General features: G+C 45.3%; 1 protein-coding gene across 1 annotated transcript in view; it reads left to right on the top strand.

The window, feature by feature from the left end:
- MTMR2 (myotubularin related protein 2) overlaps positions 1-17156 on the top strand; it is a 42949-nt gene extending 25793 nt beyond the window's left edge. Inside the window, exons 7-14 of the mRNA XM_009998509.1 lie at positions 4273-4422; positions 5219-5407; positions 6350-6535; positions 7265-7471; positions 9839-9931; positions 13483-13596; positions 15008-15184; positions 16653-17156. Coding sequence (XP_009996811.1) covers positions 4273-4422; positions 5219-5407; positions 6350-6535; positions 7265-7471; positions 9839-9931; positions 13483-13596; positions 15008-15184; positions 16653-16814 — 1278 coding nt within the window. The 3' untranslated portion in view covers positions 16815-17156. The remainder of the gene's footprint in view (positions 1-4272; positions 4423-5218; positions 5408-6349; positions 6536-7264; positions 7472-9838; positions 9932-13482; positions 13597-15007; positions 15185-16652) is intronic.
- The last annotated feature ends 858 nt before the right edge of the window (positions 17157-18014 follow it).

Genomic DNA, 18014 nt, shown 5'->3' with positions numbered 1-18014 from the left:
CCCTACAGAAGTCATGCTCATCTAATCTTATGCTCTGGTCTTATATACCAGGGAGCCACAGTGTAGGGCTGTGGTTGCTGCTTTCAGAGAAACAGATAAATTAATAATTCAGAAGAGGAGCTAGCATGTTTTGAGGACAAAAGAAGTGCCCATCATTAGTATACAAAGAGGGAAAGGTAAAACATGAGAACATCCTCCTATGTATGAATGTGGGGTGTAACTTAGAGCAAAATGAGAAGTGAGTTTTTAGACGTCCCATGGATTAACTGAGATCCTGCTTATGCTGGGGATGTCTCTACTGCAAAATGGATCACAGCTCTCTTGTGCTAAGTGGAGACAATCTGAGCTCAGTGCAGCTTTGGTTCTGGCACAGTATGCCGTGTTGGTGTGGGGGTGTGCCTGAGCTCTTGTGCTCAGGCTCTTGGTATCTCTTGGCTCAAATTAGATTTGAGAGAAGCATTGCTGCTGTGTAACTCAGAACCCTCCCTGCCTTGCCTGCTGCAGCTCAGGGTGTACCTGTGTGACTAAGCTCTAAAGCAGTCTACTGGAATCCAATAGAGATGTGACTGTTTAATTCCAGCGAGGAAAGAATTTTTTTTGTTCCTGTCTGTGAAAGGTCATCATATGCTTAAGCTTAAATGTGTGCTTTGCAAGGTGCTGGTTTCAGTGCCATCCTGGTGTACCTTCAACAGTTTTTCCCTGAAAACAAAGAAACTCATCTCATTAAAGTAAGGCATGAATGACTATCCAGAGGAAAATCAGGCCTGGTTTGTTGTGGAGATGACACAGGCTGCATCTCTATGGTTAGATGATTCAGCCATAAGGAGTGTTCCCAAGTATCAGTGCACCTTCCATGCAAGTTCCAGGCTTCAGTCCAAGCTGTTACCATTCTTTTGAGTGTGGTTCAAGAATCTTTAGCCATGCCCGAGGGTTCTGTTCCAGCAAGATGTATGTAGATTGAGAGTATGAAGCAGCACACAAACAAGACAGCTGAGATATAACTAGCTATTAGGCTGAGCATTAGTACTCACCACTTCAGAGAAGACAACTGAAGAGACTTTCCTAGCCAGGCAGGCACCAGTGAAAGGAGAGGGATCAGCCTCTGCACCTCCCTTAGTTTGGTTGTTGTTGCCATCTTCCACCAGTAATGTCAAGACCAGCACACCCAATTGTTGGCCTCACCCCATGACTGCCTACTAAACTTGCAGTTTTTCCTTTGAGATTTTATACCATTTCATGATAATTGTTTTCGCTCTTGAAATCAGCAGTCCCCATCTCAACAATCCTCTTCCTCTGTCTGCAGTTTAGCATTTCTTGCCTTTCTATAGATCTTTACACAGCTCTTTTCTGTGGCTTTGCAGTGTCCTTGGCAGTCTGAGCTGTGGCTGTGCAGCTGGGCCACATCAGAGCTGGGACCTGGAAGAGACAGTCAGGCCCTTGTGGAGCAGAGATGAGAGAAGGCTGGAGGGCCAGCCAGCCAAACTGCTCCCAAACTTGGGCATGTTTCAGAGGCTGATGCAAGCCAAGGATCACCAGTAGGCAGTTTGGACAAACTGTGGTTTTGAGGATAAAAGAACTTAATAGTATAGATGTGAGCAGCTCTGCCAGCTGGGCTCAGTGAGAACGGTCACGGGCACATTTAAGTTACATTACAGATGTGACCACATTGCCTTCCTCGCTTTGTCCTCTAGAAGCAACTGAACACGAGTTCTCCTGAAATCAGGATCCACCAGTGGTGTTAGTTTACCTAGAGAAGACAGACCTTGTGCACCAGTCTGGATGAGGGCAGCAAGCTCTGGTCACTAATGTGGACACCCAGCAACCACATTCCCTAGCAGCTCCTGGAAAGTCACAACTGGTGTTAGGGAGGCACCTGGGTTCCTCCTGCAGGTGCACAGTTTCTGCTCGCAGAGCTAATACTGCAGAAGCTTCTTGAGCTACATCTGCAACAGTTTGGATTGATTTGATAGTAGGCTTTTGGGTGCTTGAAGCTTTCCTGGAAGAAGTGAAATGCATCTTATATGAAGAAAAATACCAAGGTGCTTTATATCATGTTCAGCTTTTTCTATTTATTCCAGCTGGAGATCGTGCAAATCTGAAGGAACATGAATAAATGCATGAGCTACACTGCATAACAGAAAATGTCCTGGGAAGATGCAAATTCAGCTCCTCTTCTAGCTTACTTTGCTTACTTCTGCTTGCTTTGAGTCCTAAGAGAAAGTCACGATCTGAATCCAAAGCCCTCTTTGGGTGATGCTGTGATTCAAGGCTCCTGTGCCAGGGGAAAGCAGACATTCCTTGTGATGAGAAGGCAGTCAGAACACTGGCATACAACATCTTTTCTTTCATTGAGGGTTTGTCATGGATCTTCTTGTTCTGGGCTACTGCAAAGGAATTATTTCATTCTGATTTGTCAGGGTGGCAGCTGAAAGAGCTTTGGAGGTGTCGGTTCTGGACTGAACAGTGTGTGCTGAAGCCTAGCACTGTGAAGAAGGTGCTTTATAATGCCAGTGACTGCTTGATTTTCTCAGTGAGCACTGGTAGAGTTGCAGGGTAGAACGAAAGGGAGGTTTTCTTTCATGTAACTGCTTGTTAGCTCCCATTTGCCTTGCCAAGTGTGCCAACAGTGTAGTTTTAAGTCAGATTTTGGGGGCTAAAATCTCCAAGCATTGCTATTGGATCTATTGCAGCACAGTCATGTAATGACAAGGACAGGACTGAGAACGATTTAGTAATTTGCCATTAGTTCACTTCCAGATAGTAACTAGTTAGGTCATAGCTGATGGACATCTAAAGACCAAGAGTCTTGCTATTCCCTGGTTGAGAGCAGAGCTGTAGACCCAGGAGATTCCATCCTTGCTATTGCAGCAGGTAGACCTCCCAGCATATTTTACCCATCAGTAAGCTTGAACTGTGTATACACACTGATGCCTGTTTCTGCCACTTTGCCTTCAGGCAGTGCCAAAAATAGCTTTCCTTTAGGATCTGGGGGTACTTGTGGTTCTGACAGCTCTGTTGGTTCCTTATAGTAACATTTCCTTCCCAGGGAGGGCCCCAGGACCAGGGGTGATTCACAAGCAGGGTGTGACTGGTATTAAACAGATTTCTAACCATGACCTGTTCTGACAGCATGAGTCACTGCTCTGACAGGGAACCAGCTGCAGTCTGTGTGGGTCAGCCACAATTACCACAGCTCGTCTGACTTGTGTTACATTTGTCATTTATTTCCTGTTGGAGCCATGACAGTAGTGATCAGTGTCCCACCACCCTCCTTCAAATGGAAGGACTGTTTATTAGAACAGAAGTGTGTATTGTTTTAAGAGCTAATGTTCCTCTAAAACAGACACTCTGCTTAACAATCTGGCCACGTTCACTGTAGTAGATGTGTGTTGCACACAGACTACTCTGTCAGTTCTCGCCCCTGCTGCAGCATGTTCCTGTTTAAATCTTTCCTTGCAGGCACCCAGTAGCAACCACACCGTGTGGATCTATTAACTCTCAGTGTCAGCCAAACTGAGTCACCAGGTTGTCAGGATCATCCCTGTTGTGCTCTGGGTGGTACCTGGGGGTTATTGTCTGAGAAGCTGTATCATTGCTTCCCCATCAGGGCACGCTGAGCTCTGTGCGTGCGTCCATTCCCTGCTCTCCAACCTAAGTACAGCAGAGAGCTTGGTCTGAGAGCAGCCTGAGACTCACACATCACTGTCCAGATCACACACAGTCATGGAGCCAGGGACATATAATTATTAGGCTTCTGGTGTGTTTAAGGGATTGCACAGCTGTACCACAAACACTGAGCAAGACCCAGAACAGATTTTATGGAGGGTGTTCTAGTCTCTTATCCCTTCTGTCTTCCATCCTGTCTGGTAACTCCACTTTCCATCCCGTTTCCACCCATCATGCTTAAACTAATTGCCAAGACAGGAGCAAGGACTCTTGGTCACTTGTTCTATCCTGCTCTATCCTGGCTTTTCTGTATGCACCACAATGAAACCAGGAGACATGTTAAAGATGCTCTCGGGGGGATCATCTGTGTTGCTGCATCTGTAGCCTCCAGAGTTCCTTTGCCATAGGTGAGCCTGCCTGAAGGCTGCTAGTTTTTCTGTTCTTCGGTGACCTGAGCAAAACATGTACCTCTCAGGTTACCAAGATAACGATGTCCCAGGTTCCAGCCCTAAAAGTCGTTCATTAATGAAAGTTGCCTTGAATTTCAGGTCTGTTTTGAGGTCTCTGAACAACTCATTTGCTAACCTGCAGTTATTTCCTCTTTAGGGAATTCCCAATGAAAGCTGGAGGCTGACCAAGATTAATGAGCGCTATGAGCTGTGTGACACATACCCTGCCATTCTAGCTGTGCCCGTAAACATTCCCGATGAAGAATTAAAGAGAGTAGCATCTTTCAGATCGAGAGGACGCCTACCAGTGAGTGTGACAAAAGAAGCCACCTTGATGTGATGTTGTTAAATACCTTTGGGCCATAAATAATACCAGGATCAGGCTGAGTGGATTCCAGGAAGCAAATAAATGGTCAATGGATAATAACAGTGAAAGCAACATGTTTGAGGAGCTAGAAAGCAACATTATATGCTGGAACTACTCTTGTGAAAGAGACGTAGACTAAACCAAAACGAGCGGATAAGATAATTTAGCACAATCCAGACTGAATCTCAGTTCAGTTCCCGGGAAACCCAAAGCAGCCCTATTTGGTTATTTACAATTGTCTGGCCTACTCTGACTTTCAGGATAGAGGAATACCTAGTGATACTCCTGATGAAAATGCTTGTTAAATGAAATTAAGACAAAATACAGTGTTATGATAATTTCAGTGCTAACTGAAAATGTACTATTTCACTTCCCAAGCCTATACAAAATTATGTCTGTTCTTGATTTTTGCATATTGCAACATAAGAGTAAGACATAGCCCAGTGACTGCAGAGCAAGAAAGTGATTGTGACTCACACAACAGTGAAAAAACATTCTGCATCATATTTTAAAGTCAGACTTAAACCTATTCAGCCACCTCTTGTTCCTTCAAACCTCTGGAATCAATGAGTAAGGACAGAATAGTCCTTTCATTGAATCATGATTTAATAGAATCCAGCCTTCTGGAACCAGCTAATATATGGCAGGATCCCAGCACAAGTCATTACAGGTAAAATATGCCACTGCTTTAATGAATCTCATGTTTTCTTCATTTCTTTCCCATTTGTGTCTGAAGGTATTGTCATGGATTCACCCAGAGAGTCAAGCAACAATCACTCGCTGTAGCCAGCCAATGGTGGGAGTGAGTGGCAAACGAAGCAAGGAAGATGAAAAATACCTTCAAGCCATCATGGATTCTAATGCTCAGTCCCATAAAATCTTCATATTTGATGCAAGGCCTAGTGTGAATGCCGTGGCCAATAAGGTTTGGTGCTTTTTCCTCTGTCGGGAGCTGGGAACGTCATCATACAGAGCATATTTCCACCAGAATTTACAATTATTCCTTTTCTACTATGAAGAGAAGGATATGCAGTGAGCTCATTCTCTAGACAGACTTTTACACCTGCAGTAGTGTTGTAGATAACAGTGTGACTATGAAGGGTCCATTTGGTTTAATCCACAACTTATAATTCGATTGGAAGGCGAAAAATCAAAGTAGTTATTACAGTCAAACTCTAGCACCCTGGGTCTTGTGTATCACTGTTTTTCACTTCACATGGTTGAAAGGCTGAAGCCTCTGACAGCACCAGAACTCTGTCCCTGCTAACCCTGAGGGGAGCAGGTGTTAGTCAGCACTTGTGAGAATCAGGCATCATGATCTCTAATTTCAAAATATAAGCTGGGGATCTTTAATGTCTGGGAATGTTGCTGTGTTCTTCCTGCTGTTATGTCTCATCCCATCACTCTAAGCCCTCTTTTAATGGCAGAACTGCTTTGTTGCACTAAAGTTGATTTTGTTTTCTTTTGGTTTTAATCTGTTTTTCCTACTACTTAAGAAAGGCAATTAGTGTGTGGGATATACTCCTCTGTAATAGTATGTTAAATTTTGAAATGACAGAATTGTGAATCTAATGAGCTAGCAGCTTGAATGGGGATAAATGATAATCACAGAGAAAAAAAAAGGCTTGTAATGTGATATTCTTTGTTAAAATTATAGCATTCATTACTATTGCAGTAAAGAGACACAAAGTGTGCTCATGTACATATTTGTTCACAATTATAAGATAAATCCAATGTTCTCTGCCTGCTTTAGATAGCACAATCGCTGTGGTAATTTGTCAGCTGATATTTGTTCAGGCTAAACAACTGGGATGAGATATAAAATACAGTTTTGCTAAATGATTTTTGTGTGGATTTTGTTCTTTAGGCTAAAGGAGGGGGCTACGAGAGTGAGGATGCCTATCAGAATGCAGAGTTAGTGTTCCTGGACATTCATAATATTCATGTTATGAGAGAATCACTGAGAAAACTGAAAGAAATTGTGTATCCCAATATTGAGGAGACTCACTGGCTGTCTAATTTAGAGTCAACTCACTGGCTAGAGCATATCAAGGTATGCATGTGTGCATCCACTGGGTGTGGCTGAGTAACCACAAGTCCGTATCAGTCTGTTCACTGGGAAATATATCCAGAGCAAACTCCAGTGCTGGATTTTCAATTAATGAGTAATTTAAAGACTTAAAATTTGCTTTCAATTTAAAAACAACTGAAATCAGTTTGGTGGAATGGGGAATTTTGAGGAAATGGGAAGAGGAACAAAAGAGGAGGTTGAAAGACTGTAAGATGGTGTTCTGGAAGTGAGGTGTGTTCCTGAGCTTAGAGCACAGGATTCCCAGATTTTTCAAGCTCTTGACTTGGGGATCCCTGACATTCTGGTGTTACTGCCTGATCCAGACCAGCAGATGTTGGGAGTTTGTGCCCCATCAGCCTTTCAGGAATCCAATCAGTATTGGAATGAGGTGGGCAAAGTGCTTCAGCTTCTACATATGTTGCTTTTCAAATTAAGCTCTTTCTTTGCTAAAAACATCCAGCTTACATTGCCTCTAATGCAGGGGCTCTTGTAGAGTTGTGCCTGGGCTACAGTTTCAATGTGTTCTGGAACAGAAAATGCCTTTGCAGATTTGCTGTCCCAGTTACAAAGTAGTTGGAGCTGATTCACCATTCTCCTCGAGGCCGACGGAGCCCTTGGTTTGCCCTGTGTTGTCACTGCCTGTTTTTCATTTATAGTTTCTGTTCCAAAGAGGTTTTGTAACTGTTTGGTTTTTTTTTTCCCTTGTCCTAGCTCATTCTTGCTGGAGCCCTTCGGATTGCTGACAAGGTGGAGTCAGGGAAGACATCTGTGGTTGTACACTGCAGTGATGGCTGGGACCGGACAGCCCAGCTCACCTCTCTCTCTCTGCTCATGTTAGATGGCTACTACCGAACTATCAGGGGCTTTGAAGTGCTAGTGGAGAAGGAGTGGCTGAGCTTCGGCCACAGATTTCAGCTGGTGAGTCACTAGCCCTTGGAAGGCACTGAACAGAAAGTTGTTGTCCATCTTGGAGGATTTCAGAGGAGTTTAGCCTTCCCTGTGAGAAGTCTCCCAGCCGAACTTGCAGAAGAAAGGTGAATGCTGCTGCTATTGTTTTCTGCCTACAATTCGAGTCATCTCTTAACCTCCTTGGAGACAGTCTTGGTTAGATACAAAGAACAGGTGGTATTAAATCTCTCATGTGCCTCATACGTTGTGTTCCCATGCTTGGGCTTAAACTAACAGTATGGTTTTGGTTCACGATAGGTTTTTCTGCTGGACATTTGCAGAGACCATTGGGGTATTTTTTGTCTGTGTTTCCGGTTCAGTCCATTTTCTGATGCTCAGGCACCATCATCTAACAAATGCTTTGGTGTTGTAGAGGCTGGGGAATTTGTTTATGGCCTTGACCTCACATTTTCTTAAGGCATATTTTATTTTTTGGGAGGCTTTTAGTTGTTTATGTAAAAGATCAGCAGTTTGAGGCTGGACAGAGAGAAACCACACCCTGAGGCAAGGGCAGAAGGAAGAGGTTCTTGAACAAGTGATGGATCCCCTCCCTCCTGTCATCAGACAGAAGGAGGGAACTCACAGGACAGGGAGGAATGGAGGGAGGTCCCTCCTCGAAGAGGCAAGTGAAAACCCTCACAGCAACCCCCAACCTCCCAGTTGCCCTTGAAAAATAGGTGTGAGACTTTGGAACTTCAGGGCCAGACAAATGAAGATGGAGAGGTAGATCCATCTAGTGAGTCACCGAGGGCTTGTCACTCACCCCCGTGCCTTAGGACTTCTTCAATTAAGAAGAAAAGGAGAGTAATTGTGGTTGGTCACTCCCTTCTGAGGGGAACAGAAGGGCCCATTTGTTGACTAGACCCATCCTACAGGGAAGTCTGCTGCCTCCTTGGAGCTTGGATTAGAGATGTTAAAAGGAAACTCTCTGATCTGGTGCAGCCCTCTGACTACTATCCACTGCTGGTTTTTCAGATTGGCAGTGATGAAATTGTTACAAGGAGTCCAAGGGCAATGAAGAGAGCCTTCAGGGCCCTAGGATGGCTGGTTAAGGGGGGTGTGGAGCACAAATACTGTTTGCCTCCATCCCTGTTGCAAGAAAGGGTGAAGAGATAAACAGGAGGAGTCTGCAGATCAATGCATGGCTGTGTGACTGGTGCCAAAGGCAGGGCTTTGGGTTTTTCAATCACAGGCTGCTATACGAGACACCTGGCCTGCTGGTGGCAGGTGGGATGCACCTATCCTGGAGGGGGAAAAGGTTTTTGGGGCAGGGTGAATAGTTCTATGATTCTATGAAACTCATGGTTGTGTTCCCAAAGTCAACAGAGAGGCAGCTTGAGGACCTGCAACACCACAGTTTGTTATGGTTTGCACTGATGGGAGTTGAGAGAGCCTTTCAGTCTTTGTTCTCACTGTGTCTTGCTCATAACTGTTCTCGTATAATTTTGGCCAGGGCTAAAACAAGGTCTGCTTACTGCACATGGGATGGTGGTTGCATAGTTAAATGCTCTGAGGAAAGCAGGGAAACTGAGACACTAAGCAGCTAAGGTTATGCTGTAGCAAAACTGTTACCTGGTGTTTGAAAGATGAGTATTTTAGCTTCCCTGTCTGTACAAAGAAGTTAATGACACTGATTTCCTTTTGTGAGGGGAGAACAACTACAGAAGAGGGAGGAACTTCTGTTACTTAAATGTTCTTGTTCTGTCTTTGTACAGTACTTAGGCCTCCTGGGTGATATATGACCAGTAATGTACTATACTAGTTATAAGGAATCAGGCCTCACATGTCTTATCCAAGGCCACACAGCATGGTTGGGGTTGGAGGCCTACTTCTGGGGATGCTTTCATCACTGCCTTCCTTGAGGTGGCAGGAGATGGGCTGGGTTAGTGTTTGTACAGTGCTTGGAAGCTGCGAGGTGTTGTGTGACGGTTCTCGCCACATGCCGTGCCTGTAGGTAGTGTTCCCATCTAGCACACTGTACTACTGAAGTAGCCAGGACGACAGCTGCAGCTGAAACAAAAAGCATTCTCTTTTTTTTTTTTTCTTCTGAACTTCAGCTATTAGCTGAAATCGGTGCCAGCATAGCATCTGGAGCCCCTTCTCAAACAACTCTTGTTTTAATTTAGCATGAGAATATCCCCCTAAAGAATTTCACTTCAAAGACGAAGGGAGTAGCTGTCCTTTACTCCTTCACCCACTGATAAGGACAAAGCAAAATCAGGACTCACTTGAGCCTTCTTAAAGCTGTTGGTAAAGCTTGGGTGACTGAGAGGAGACCCCAGCAGTTGCCCCATGAAGCCCCATGTGACTCCTGTTCTTTGTCCTGCTCTGTTTCAGAGAATTGGTCATGGAGATAAGAATCACGCAGACGCGGATCGCTCGCCAGTTTTTCTCCAGTTCATCGACTGCGTCTGGCAAATGACAAGACAGGTAAATTACTGAATGGCACACTTGTCCACAAAGCCAAAGTGGCACAGTGTCTGGCCACGGGAGTAATCTCCAATCTATTCTCCCTTGGCTCTGGCAACAAGTTTTTTGGGAGTCTTGTTTAGCAAAGAGCGTGAATGCAGAAGCGCACAGGACAGCCACAATGCTGGCTCGCATCACATTAGCCAGTGCTTACCCTGGGTGCTTCTTGTCTACATCACAGTATCATAGTATCATTCTGGTTGGAAAAGACCTTCAAGTACATCAAGTCCAACCACTACCCTGACTCTGCCACATCCACCCTGTTTGCCTCCATCCCTGTTGCAAGAAAGGGTGAAGAGATAAACAGGAGGAGTCTGCAGATCAATGCATGGCTGTGTGACTGGTGCCAAAGGCAGGGCTTTGGGTTTTTCAATCACAGGCTGCTATACGAGACACCTGGCCTGCTGGTGGCAGGTGGGATGCACCTATCCTGGAGGGGGAAAAGGTTTTTGGGGCAGGGTGAATAGTTCTATGATTCTATGAAACTCATGGTTGTGTTCCCAAAGTCAACAGAGAGGCAGCTTGAGGACCTGCAACACCACAGTTTGTTATGGTTTGCACTGATGGGAGTTGAGAGAGCCTTTCAGTCTTTGTTCTCACTGTGTCTTGCTCATAACTGTTCTCGTATAATTTTGGCCAGGGCTAAAACAAGGTCTGCTTACTGCACATGGGATGGTGGTTGCATAGTTAAATGCTCTGAGGAAAGCAGGGAAACTGAGACACTAAGCAGCTAAGGTTATGCTGTAGCAAAACTGTTACCTGGTGTTTGAAAGATGAGTATTTTAGCTTCCCTGTCTGTACAAAGAAGTTAATGACACTGATTTCCTTTTGTGAGGGGAGAACAACTACAGAAGAGGGAGGAACTTCTGTTACTTAAATGTTCTTGTTCTGTCTTTGTACAGTACTTAGGCCTCCTGGGTGATATATGACCAGTAATGTACTATACTAGTTATAAGGAATCAGGCCTCACATGTCTTATCCAAGGCCACACAGCATGGTTGGGGTTGGAGGCCTACTTCTGGGGATGCTTTCATCACTGCCTTCCTTGAGGTGGCAGGAGATGGGCTGGGTTAGTGTTTGTACAGTGCTTGGAAGCTGCGAGGTGTTGTGTGACGGTTCTCGCCACATGCCGTGCCTGTAGGTAGTGTTCCCATCTAGCACACTGTACTACTGAAGTAGCCAGGACGACAGCTGCAGCTGAAACAAAAAGCATTCTCTTTTTTTTTTTTTCTTCTGAACTTCAGCTATTAGCTGAAATCGGTGCCAGCATAGCATCTGGAGCCCCTTCTCAAACAACTCTTGTTTTAATTTAGCATGAGAATATCCCCCTAAAGAATTTCACTTCAAAGACGAAGGGAGTAGCTGTCCTTTACTCCTTCACCCACTGATAAGGACAAAGCAAAATCAGGACTCACTTGAGCCTTCTTAAAGCTGTTGGTAAAGCTTGGGTGACTGAGAGGAGACCCCAGCAGTTGCCCCATGAAGCCCCATGTGACTCCTGTTCTTTGTCCTGCTCTGTTTCAGAGAATTGGTCATGGAGATAAGAATCACGCAGACGCGGATCGCTCGCCAGTTTTTCTCCAGTTCATCGACTGCGTCTGGCAAATGACAAGACAGGTAAATTACTGAATGGCACACTTGTCCACAAAGCCAAAGTGGCACAGTGTCTGGCCACGGGAGTAATCTCCAATCTATTCTCCCTTGGCTCTGGCAACAAGTTTTTTGGGAGTCTTGTTTAGCAAAGAGCGTGAATGCAGAAGCGCACAGGACAGCCACAATGCTGGCTCGCATCACATTAGCCAGTGCTTACCCTGGGTGCTTCTTGTCTACATCACAGTATCATAGTATCATTCTGGTTGGAAAAGACCTTCAAGTACATCAAGTCCAACCACTACCCTGACTCTGCCACATCCACCACTAAACTTTGCCCCTGGCACCACATCTGTCTTTTTTCAGATGTCTTCTGGTATGGTGGCTCAACCACCTCCTCAGACAGCCTGGATCACCAAGTCCAACTCCTGCCCCAGAACAGAACAACCCCAAAGTTCACACCATGTCCCTGAGGGTGTTGTCCAAATGATTTTGAATATTGTCAGGCTCAGTGCCATTACTGCTTCCCTGGGGAGCCTATTCCAGTGCTCCACCACCCACCTTCCTAATGTCCAACATAAATCTCCCCCTGCACATCTTCCTACCATTCCCTCGGGTCCTATCCTTGGTCACCAGAGAGAAGAGGTCTCCCCTGCTCCTCCTTCTTCCCTAGTGAGGAAGCAGTAGCTGCGATGAGGTGTCCCCTTCTCCAGGCTGAACAGACCAAGTGCCTTTAGCTGCTTCTCATACAGCTTCCTCTCTAAACCCTTCACCAACCTCATGGCTCTGCATGCTGCTATAATAAATGGGAGCTTGTGAGAAGAAGCTTGCGTCACTCTGAAAGAGGGAGCAGCAGCCTCACACTTACTGCAGGCAGGAGCAGGTGAGCAGACACCTCAGCCATCCTCCCAACCCCCTGTGCCTTCAGAAGCATCAGTGACTTGAGCTGTAAGTCTGTAGCATGGTGGGTGCAGGCAGATCCCTATTGCCTCTGTTCAAGCTGATCCCATAACCAAACCTGCAGCAAGACATGCATTTGCTCTGCTTTAACTTCATAAGGCAAATATCCTGCTCCCATGTGATGTTCCTTACTTCAGACCAGGCATGGCAGAGGCACAGTCCTTGCAACATTTTTGCACAGGTATGTGGGACCTGGAAGGTTTTTTGTGTCTGCTGTGACAAAAGATGTGTCTCATGGCAAACGTCAGCCCTGGTCAGGCAGTTCATTGAAAAAAAAGGGGTCATCATGGATTAAAACAGGTGAAATTGAACCGTAAGGTGGTTTGTGAGGTTGGAAGGCTCACCACAGCCTATCTTTGCAGTTCACTGCATGTAATCTTACTCATCCTTTGTGGAGCTTCATTTCTCCCTCTCTTGGCTCTGATTATTTCTGGCAAGTGGTGACAGCAAACACAGCCCCTACCCCATACACCTGTTCCTCCTGATGACCTGTGTTGCAAAATGCCTTCCTGCTGTTCCCTCTGGGAAGTGCTGTGTTGCCCACACAGGTTATTTCTGTTTGGCCCAGGACATTTCCATTTCCTTGTATGCATTATCCAACATGTGCTACAGCCTTTTGTTCACAGTCTTGTTGCATGGTCTGCCATGAGGGGCAGGCACAGCAAAATGAGCTTCAGCTTGAAGCAGCATTTGGAGTGGATAAACACAGTGGTCAAACCCTTCAGACTTCTGGCTTTTGCTCAGAATTCCTCTTTGCACATGTAAGGCAGCTTTCCAAGAGAGAAACTCTTGCTCCTGGAAGGAGCAAGCACAGTCCTGAATATCCACCCAGGCAGAGAATAGGGAAAATCCTGCTTTAGAAATTGAGAGGCCAATGCCATATCAAGACCACAAAATGGAAGAAAGTTCATTTGTGATTCCTGTTCTAAAATCTCAGCCTAATTTTCTGGTTCTGTCTGAAGTTTCCTACTGCATTTGAGTTCAACGAGTACTTCCTGATAACCATCCTGGATCACCTGTACAGCTGTTTGTTTGGAACCTTCTTGTGCAGCAGTGAGCAGCAGAGAGTGAAGGAGGTAAGATAGTTTCTCTTCAAGGTGGAGGCATGTTACTGTGATTGCTTTAGCAGGCCAGATAATGCTAAAGAAGTTGTTTCAGCACTCCAAGGTAGTGGTAGATGCAAGTCTGGGTAATGTCAAGCCCTCCTCTTAATGGTTGGGACTTGGAGTATTTTCCTCTTCGTGCAAACTGCTGTCTGTTGGAGATTTCACACTTCAGAGCAATGCCCTTTCCCTCTGGACAGTCTCACTGCTTTCACCATGGCTTTCAGCTACTCACTGATGGTTGAATAGATCCTTGTGTCTCACACATAGTTGGAAATGCAGTTTTTCTTTGAACTTCAGTTTAATATAACCTTCTTTGTGGAAACTGGTACCTTTTACCCTCCCTTTTCCTTGAAGCGTCCCCTTTAGGTTGCTTTTAGCTAGTGTGTGTTGTCATTCTGCACACATGGGTTACAGCAAGTAACTTGTTTCAATGTGTTTTCTTGCTGGTTTTGCATTTTTCTGGGACAGGACAGAGCTGCTAGTGTAAGGAAGGATGTGCCTCTAGGTCCTGCCACCAGCCAGCTCTGCCCGGCAGGCTGGGTGAGGTTTGTCTGCCAAGGGAGGAGCATGTGGCCGTGCACATTCTGACCACTGGAACACTACCCCATTCAGCCCACAGACTGGAATCAGAAGAAAAAGCAGTGACATTTACTTTGTATTTTTGTCACCAAAAGGTTGCAGCCTAAAATCACAGAGGTACATTGAGGACAGTACAGTGTCCTCATGGACCTAATGTGATTGTATTTGACAGTACATCAGTTAAAAAATAATAAAAATGTCATGATAGCATTGTACTGTAGTGAAACCAGGGTCCCTGTTTCTCTAGAGTCCATAGGGAGTCAATAATTGTAATTTCTAGAGAAGAAAACCTGCTTGCTGTTTGCATGAGAGTTTTGGCTTGTTTTTTTTAAGGCCTCAGTACTTAATCTAGGAATCACTTCAACACTGGTTTCACTGGGACTATTCACAGGCCTAATTATTCCACTAGATCTGGGCCTAAGTCAGATGTTTTCTTTTTTCCTTTGCAATTAAATAGTCTAGCAAGTCCTCCAGGAGCACTTTATAGTGGTGAAGTTTAACCAGAGCATGGAGAGTTCACATGCCAGTGTCCCCTTGCTGTGCTGATGGCCATTCCTGGTCTGTATCAGCAACTGGGTTGGTAAGAGGGGCTATTCCAGGCCAAGGGGTGTGTGTGCCTGCCTGCATCCATGTGCTTTGATTACAATAACCACATCAAAAGAATGGAGGTTTTTTAAGCTGCAAAAAGGCAGCCAGTTCTGTATTAATGACAGGCATATGTATGTGCTGTTATATAGACTTTGTAGATATATCCTGGGATTCAGATGAGAAATAAAGCCTCCTCCACCCCCTTCCCTTACAGAGCCTTCCAAAAAAGACTGTGTCGCTTTGGTCTTACATCAACAGCCAACTGGAAGACTTCACTAACCCCTTTTATGTGAGCTACTCCAACCACGTCCTGTATCCCGTGGCCAGCATGCGCCACCTGGAGCTGTGGGTCGGCTACTACATCCGCTGGAACCCCAGGATGAAGCCACAGGTAACGTCTCTTCCTTTCCCTCCCCACTAGTACTTAATACTGTCATTTTGGAGCTCAAGACCTTTGAAGCACAAGAAGTAATGTAAAAACTTAGGCTGCCACTGCTAAAATGCACCACATCTATGCTTCTTTTAAACACTTCCAGGGATGGTGACTCCACCACCTCCTTGTGCAGCCTGTTCCACTGTCCAACCACTCTTTCAGTAAATAAATTCTTTCTAATATCCAGTGTAATCCTCCCCTGGTGCAGCTTCAGGCCATTTCCTCTGGTGCTGTTGTAATTCACTTGAGAGAAGAGGCCAACTCCCACCTCCCTACAACCTCCTTTCAGGTAGTTGTAGAGAGCAATGACATCTCCCCTCAGCCTACTCTTCTTCAAACTAAACAATCCCAGTTCACTCAGCCTCTCCTCACAGGACTTGTTCTCCAGACCTTTCACCACCTTGGTAGCTCTTCTCTGGACATGCTCCAGCAACTCAACATCCTTCTTGTAGTGAGGGGCCTGGAACTGCACACAGCACTTGAGGTGTGGCCTCACCTATGATTCTCTGTAAATCTAAACACAAATTTGAATTGGCCTGAATTCAAATGCAAGTAAAGGAGAACAGCAGCTTCAGGTGTCTGGTGAGGGTGCACTGCTGGAGGTCATGGCCTTGTGAAATCTGCAGCACCTGAAGGTACTCAGCAGTTTGGAAAATTTCTCACTTAGAATGTGGGGAAAAGAATCTGAGTTTCTCCTTCTTTACAAAAGATCCATAAAACCTAGGACTCACTTGGATGTGGGATTCTAGATTTGACCTTTGGGGCTGTATTTATATTACTAGCAAGAGGAACCTGCTGCTTGCTTTGGCAGCCTGAGGCACAGGGGTCCAGCTGCTGTCCTTGTTACGCTCTTGAACCCCCTGACACAGGGAAAGGTGCATGCCCTGGGCAGGAGCCTGAGACAAGCAGGCAGAATGTGGCCCTATTGCTGAAATCACTTTTTAAAAGTAAGGGACAAAAATTCCTGCATTGCCTCAACGTCCAACAGGAGTTATCAGAGCTTTGCAAATCTGGAACATTAGATACAGGAACTCACCAATCGCTTTCTAGTACTGTTTAACAGTCAGAATGATTGTGAACAATTTAGATAAGTCTGTGTTGGTTTTCTCCCCCACCAAAGCACTGAAATTATGTCCAGGCTGAGACGCCAAGACCAGCGTCCCCCAGAAATGTCAGAGACTAGTTTTGCAATCATCTTTCCAAATACACACCAAGTTTTTAGCCACCATTGCACTATGTGTATTGGCTAAAATGAGTATCCCAAAGGCAGAGCAACAATTCACTCCCTACCTGGGCTGGAGACAATGACATGACTTACCTACCACCCCCTTCCCTCAGCGCTGTGTGCCAGGTCAAGCACATTTTGCGGTGCAGGCTCCTGCTCCTGTGCTGAGTTCCCAGCACTCAGCTACATGTTTTCTTGCAGGAGCCTGTCCACAATCGCTACAAGGAGCTTCTTGCCAAGCGGGCTGAGCTGCAGAAGAAAGTGGAGGAACTGCAGAGAGAAATCACCAACCGTTCCACCTCATCCTCAGAGAGAGCTGGCTCCCCCGCCCAGTGCGTCGCTCCAGTACAGACAGTTGTATAACATGGACTTCTTTTGCCAAGTACCTTCCCAGGACCATCAGGGTAGCTTTTCTGAAACTCTCTGGATTTCCATTGTGGTGTCTGGAAGATGCCAACCTATTTATTTATTTCTCTCCAGGGTAATTTATTAGTACTGTAGCACTAGAGGAAGCTTAAGCAAAAGCAAACAAACAAGGCCCCCTATGCAATTAACCTTCTCAGTGGCTAGATGAGTGTACAAACTAATTGCACTTGCCACCTAAAAGAAACCTAGAACTCTTTCTTTCTTAATTTATGTGCTGGAAGTCACTTGGCTTTAAAGAGTCTGTGCACTAGGACGTGCACTAGTGCTATGGAGGAAAAAATCTCTCCTTTGCTGAAAGACCAACTCTTTGTATTGGAGCCTAGAATACAACTGTGAAGTCATGAAACCCCTGGCTATTAACATCTGCACAGCAGTGTTGATGAGAGCATTTCCCAACATAGAGACAAGCAGTGATAGAACCTGAAACATATCACCATTGTTCTCACTTTTCACCTCTATCTAGATCCCAGGAAGCCATGTAAATGATGCCTTATTTAACAAAAGGGCAGCTTCTACTGATAAAACAGGGCTAGAGGAGCAACCTTACATGATGTGACATAACTTTATAGGACAAAGTTTACTCCCATCTCTGCAACTTTAGTCTTGCTTATGGTTTACAGTGGGTGTGCCAGGATGCAACTTCAGCACCTTTATTTCTGAGGGGGGAAGCAGAGCGTGGCTCCCCCAGGCTTTCTGCAGCTCCTCTGTCCTCCAGTGCCTCACACTCATCAGGGGAAAGGTAGTGGAATTCCACAGGGCATGTGGGAACTGCTGGGATCAGTCATTTCATTTTGCTTGGGTGTGATTAGTGATCTTGATGCTTCTGTGCAGGATCATAGTGGCGTACTTAGAGTATTTCAGTTTTCTGTTCAATAATGGAAGCAACTGTCTTATCAACCAAAGAAGCCTTTCTGCCTGCATTGCAACTGCTGCTTAAGGTTATTCTGGTAGTCTGAACAGCTTAGCCTGTTTCTGAGCCCTGTGTTTAGGTCTTTTTCCTCATAGCATACTTCAAGAATTAGCATTGCCTGACTAAAGTCCAAATTCAATTTTAATAGAAAATCTTACTGTATCAGTGGAGATAAAGAAACATGCTTGGTGAAATCATGACTGCTATTGCTCTTAGAAACAGATAAA

Source organism: Chaetura pelagica, unplaced genomic scaffold (genome assembly GCF_000747805.2).
Source record: "Chaetura pelagica isolate M959 unplaced genomic scaffold, ChaPel_1.0 scaffold285, whole genome shotgun sequence".
Taxonomy (NCBI): domain Eukaryota; kingdom Metazoa; phylum Chordata; class Aves; order Apodiformes; family Apodidae; genus Chaetura; species Chaetura pelagica.
This window is presented reverse-complemented; position numbering and strand designations above follow the sequence as displayed.